The sequence below is a fragment of the Paramormyrops kingsleyae genome, chromosome 6 (genome assembly GCF_048594095.1).
Source record: "Paramormyrops kingsleyae isolate MSU_618 chromosome 6, PKINGS_0.4, whole genome shotgun sequence".
NCBI lineage: Eukaryota > Metazoa > Chordata > Actinopteri > Osteoglossiformes > Mormyridae > Paramormyrops > Paramormyrops kingsleyae.
The window spans coordinates 25,978,890-25,982,016 of record NC_132802.1 but is presented as its reverse complement, the minus strand read 5'-3'; the positions used below and the strand labels follow the sequence as shown (position 1 = coordinate 25,982,016).

Genomic DNA, 3,127 nt, shown 5'->3' with positions numbered 1-3,127 from the left:
GTTACACAATGACATGAATTATAATGCAGTTAAACGTAAATAACTATACATCCAGGATAATTACAAAATTCCTTCGAATTTGCCTGTCGCCCATATCTAGGCAGGATAGACACCTGCACTGTCCCCAAGCGACGGACAGCCGAGTTCCCACATGTCATCCATAAAAAAACACATTTGTTTCCATTTGTAACACCATCCCTAAACAGATTGTAAATTCTGATAACCAAACTCGCTTTTTCTATTGGTTGAGAGAAGACTAATGTTCCCGCCCCGCGTGTAGATCAGAAAATGTAATTGGTCCGCGCAGGCAGAAGCTACCTCCTTGGGTTACGCCCCGAAATCTTCGCGAAGCATAAATAGTGAGTGGAAAGCCCGTACTAATCCAAACTGTCAAAGTTTCAAAAAGCTGTTAAATTCGGATCTCAGCAGGAAAAACAACCGCAGTGTGTAAACTTTTTTTTGACTGCCAGCTGCAGAGAAGTAACCCTGCGCTTATTCATCGAATCGTCGTCAGCGTTTGCTTCTGCAACTTCAATTTGCTGCCTCAGCTTCTTGTTCCAAGATCAGTATAACGCCAAGATGAAAGTTATCGGATCTACCTGCGCACTGAAGAACAAGGTTGGCAGCGAGGACGTCGTGCGGTGCCTGTCCGACCAGAGCCTTGCCATCTCTAAATGCAAAATCCCGCTTCTGGACGAGCAGATGAACGTATTTCTTCACGACATGAACAGCTGCTACAGCAAGCTGAAGGAACTCGTGCCTACTCTGCCACCTAACAAGAAAGCCAGCAAGATGGAGATCCTGCAGCACGTCATTTATTACATCTGGGACCTCCAGGTAGAGCTCGACTCGCCGGAGATGAGCCGTCAACAACCTAGCAATGGATCAACCCTCAGCCGCACTCCACTGACAACCCTAAACGCAGAGCTGAAGAGCGTCTCTGTCGAGGTAATTGTCAAAATGCTTTAATAACTGCTGTCAGAATTGAAGGTTTACTGGTTTATCCAATTTGCAAGCTGTCGTATAACTAGGGCAGAGTAATTACTGAAAGTGATCATTTATTGACTACAACTTGCCTTCTGCCTTCCTTTACAGAATGGATGCACCGACGACAGAATTCTGTGCCGCTGATTTGAAAGCTGGAAACCACCGTGATGCGCGTAAAACCAGCTATATTAACAATATGGTCGAAACGGCTCCCTTGAATAAAAAGGGGAACTGCAGAACATTCCCATGATGTCCCAAAAAATCCCCGTATGAACTGAAAGTGAAGAGGAACTGTGCATAACAAAGTCGTTGTTCGGAAGAACTTCATGGTCCAGACGGAGGGGCACGGAGTCCAGGGGAGATGAGGGCAGCATCCCGACCCGCTGCTTAGAATGGACTCAACAAAAAAGACTTGCTCCTTCCCCCCCCTCCCTTCACTTTTTTTGTACTTTTTGCTAAATTTACGCGTAGATGAGATTTTATATTTTGTAAAAAATGACAACTTCTCAGATTGCTGAGTTAATCTGTATTGTATATTACAATGCTTTAAGATGTGAAGATGTTTTTATTAAAATGTACGTAAATGGTGTTTTTATTAAAACGAAATATTTTGAAATGATCCATCTTTGTGTTGCGGTTATTTCTGAGGCGCAGTAAATCTCAGCAGGACGCCTGTGATTATTTACCTTAATACCACATTGTTTACACAATCTACGTACAATCTCGCATCGCAAACCATTCTAATCCGGACAGCTCACATCCAGCCATCATTAACAAAGCTGTAATCTGTCAAATAAATAACGTACTGTATTCACGTAGTCAATAAGTACCGACAAGTACATTGTTTACGAATATTCTAAGCAGATCTAATTTAGATAATTACGATAACATCCCTCTTCGAATATAGCCCACTGCAGTCTTGTCTCCTAATCTGAGTTTTGTATGCTTCAAGAAATCCGTCAAATATGAAGTAGGCCTACTACTACCACACACACACACACACACACACATGTGTATGTACAATATTATATAGAGAAACAAAGGCAGGCGCGTGCGCGTGCGCGCACACACACAGAGTCAACTTCTTGGCTACAGTCCTGGCCCATCTGCAGCTTGGCTCACGGATTACTGTTTGTTAATGTTTCAATCAGCTGTGCGCTCAGGAATGTGGAGCTATTTAACCTGAACTTCCCCAGGTGTGGATAGGCGCCGCTCAGTCTGGGCCCGCCTGCCCTTCCCTGCCCTTGGCATAATGCTATCACACAAATACAATCACACACTGGCTCTGCTTTAAAACATTAGCGCTGCAGCTGTGCATCGCACTGCAGGGGAATTGGAACAACATTGCACCAGGGGGAAAAAATAAATCTTACAATGAACTGCTGTTACTTACAGCGAATGGTTTAACCCTCACGCTCCCGCAAGATGGTTCCTGAATCACCTATTATTACTACTTTTACACTTATTTGTCTAACCTTTGAAACGGTTAATTATACTCGTATTCATCATGTCTTTGGTTTTAACAGTTCCCGAAACAGACTTATCAAATTATGCTGACACACATGTACACGTGTAGTCGTTTAAAATACCAAATAGCGTTTCTGCAGTACTACTGGAAGAAAGCCTTTTTTTGGTATGCAGCATCTGAAAGTTTGAGCAAAATTGCAAGGCTATCTCATATTTACGTTACTTTGTTGAAATTATAACAATGTATAAATTTAACATCCACTGAATTGTTCTGGGCAGGAGGCTATCGCTGACATTGGGAACATCCAGAACGCCAAAGTATACTTGTTCAGGATACATTACTATTACAATAACAACAATTATAACACGTGTTTATTTTTCATGATTAAACACTGACACCTGCTATATTTTCTTAATTGACGAGGAAGTACAAATTCGTTCTGTTTAATTAAATTGTCCTTAAATACATATATACGTCTTGCGCCCTCCAGTGGTAATGTATGTAATTAATTAGCATTCGGGATAAAGGTCCCAACAAGCCAACCAAAACTGTTGATATTTATCGGTATACTGATGATTGCCTATAGATGGTTTTTCCTAATTTTATTTTCAACCTAAAACCGCATACTAGGCGCTGTACCATATAGACATGAATCACAATTCTGGAACCTAG

General features: G+C 41.8%; 1 protein-coding gene across 1 annotated transcript; it reads left to right on the top strand.

The window, feature by feature from the left end:
• Window positions 1-367: 367 nt before the first annotated feature.
• On the top strand, window positions 368-1,606 carry LOC111857356 (DNA-binding protein inhibitor ID-1-like). Its single transcript, XM_023838121.2, has 2 exons — window positions 368-948; window positions 1,096-1,606. Exons 1-2 carry the CDS (start codon window positions 580-582, stop codon window positions 1,129-1,131), a joined length of 405 nt encoding a protein of 134 aa, XP_023693889.2. The 5' UTR covers window positions 368-579; the 3' UTR covers window positions 1,132-1,606.
• The last annotated feature ends 1,521 nt before the right edge of the window (window positions 1,607-3,127 follow it).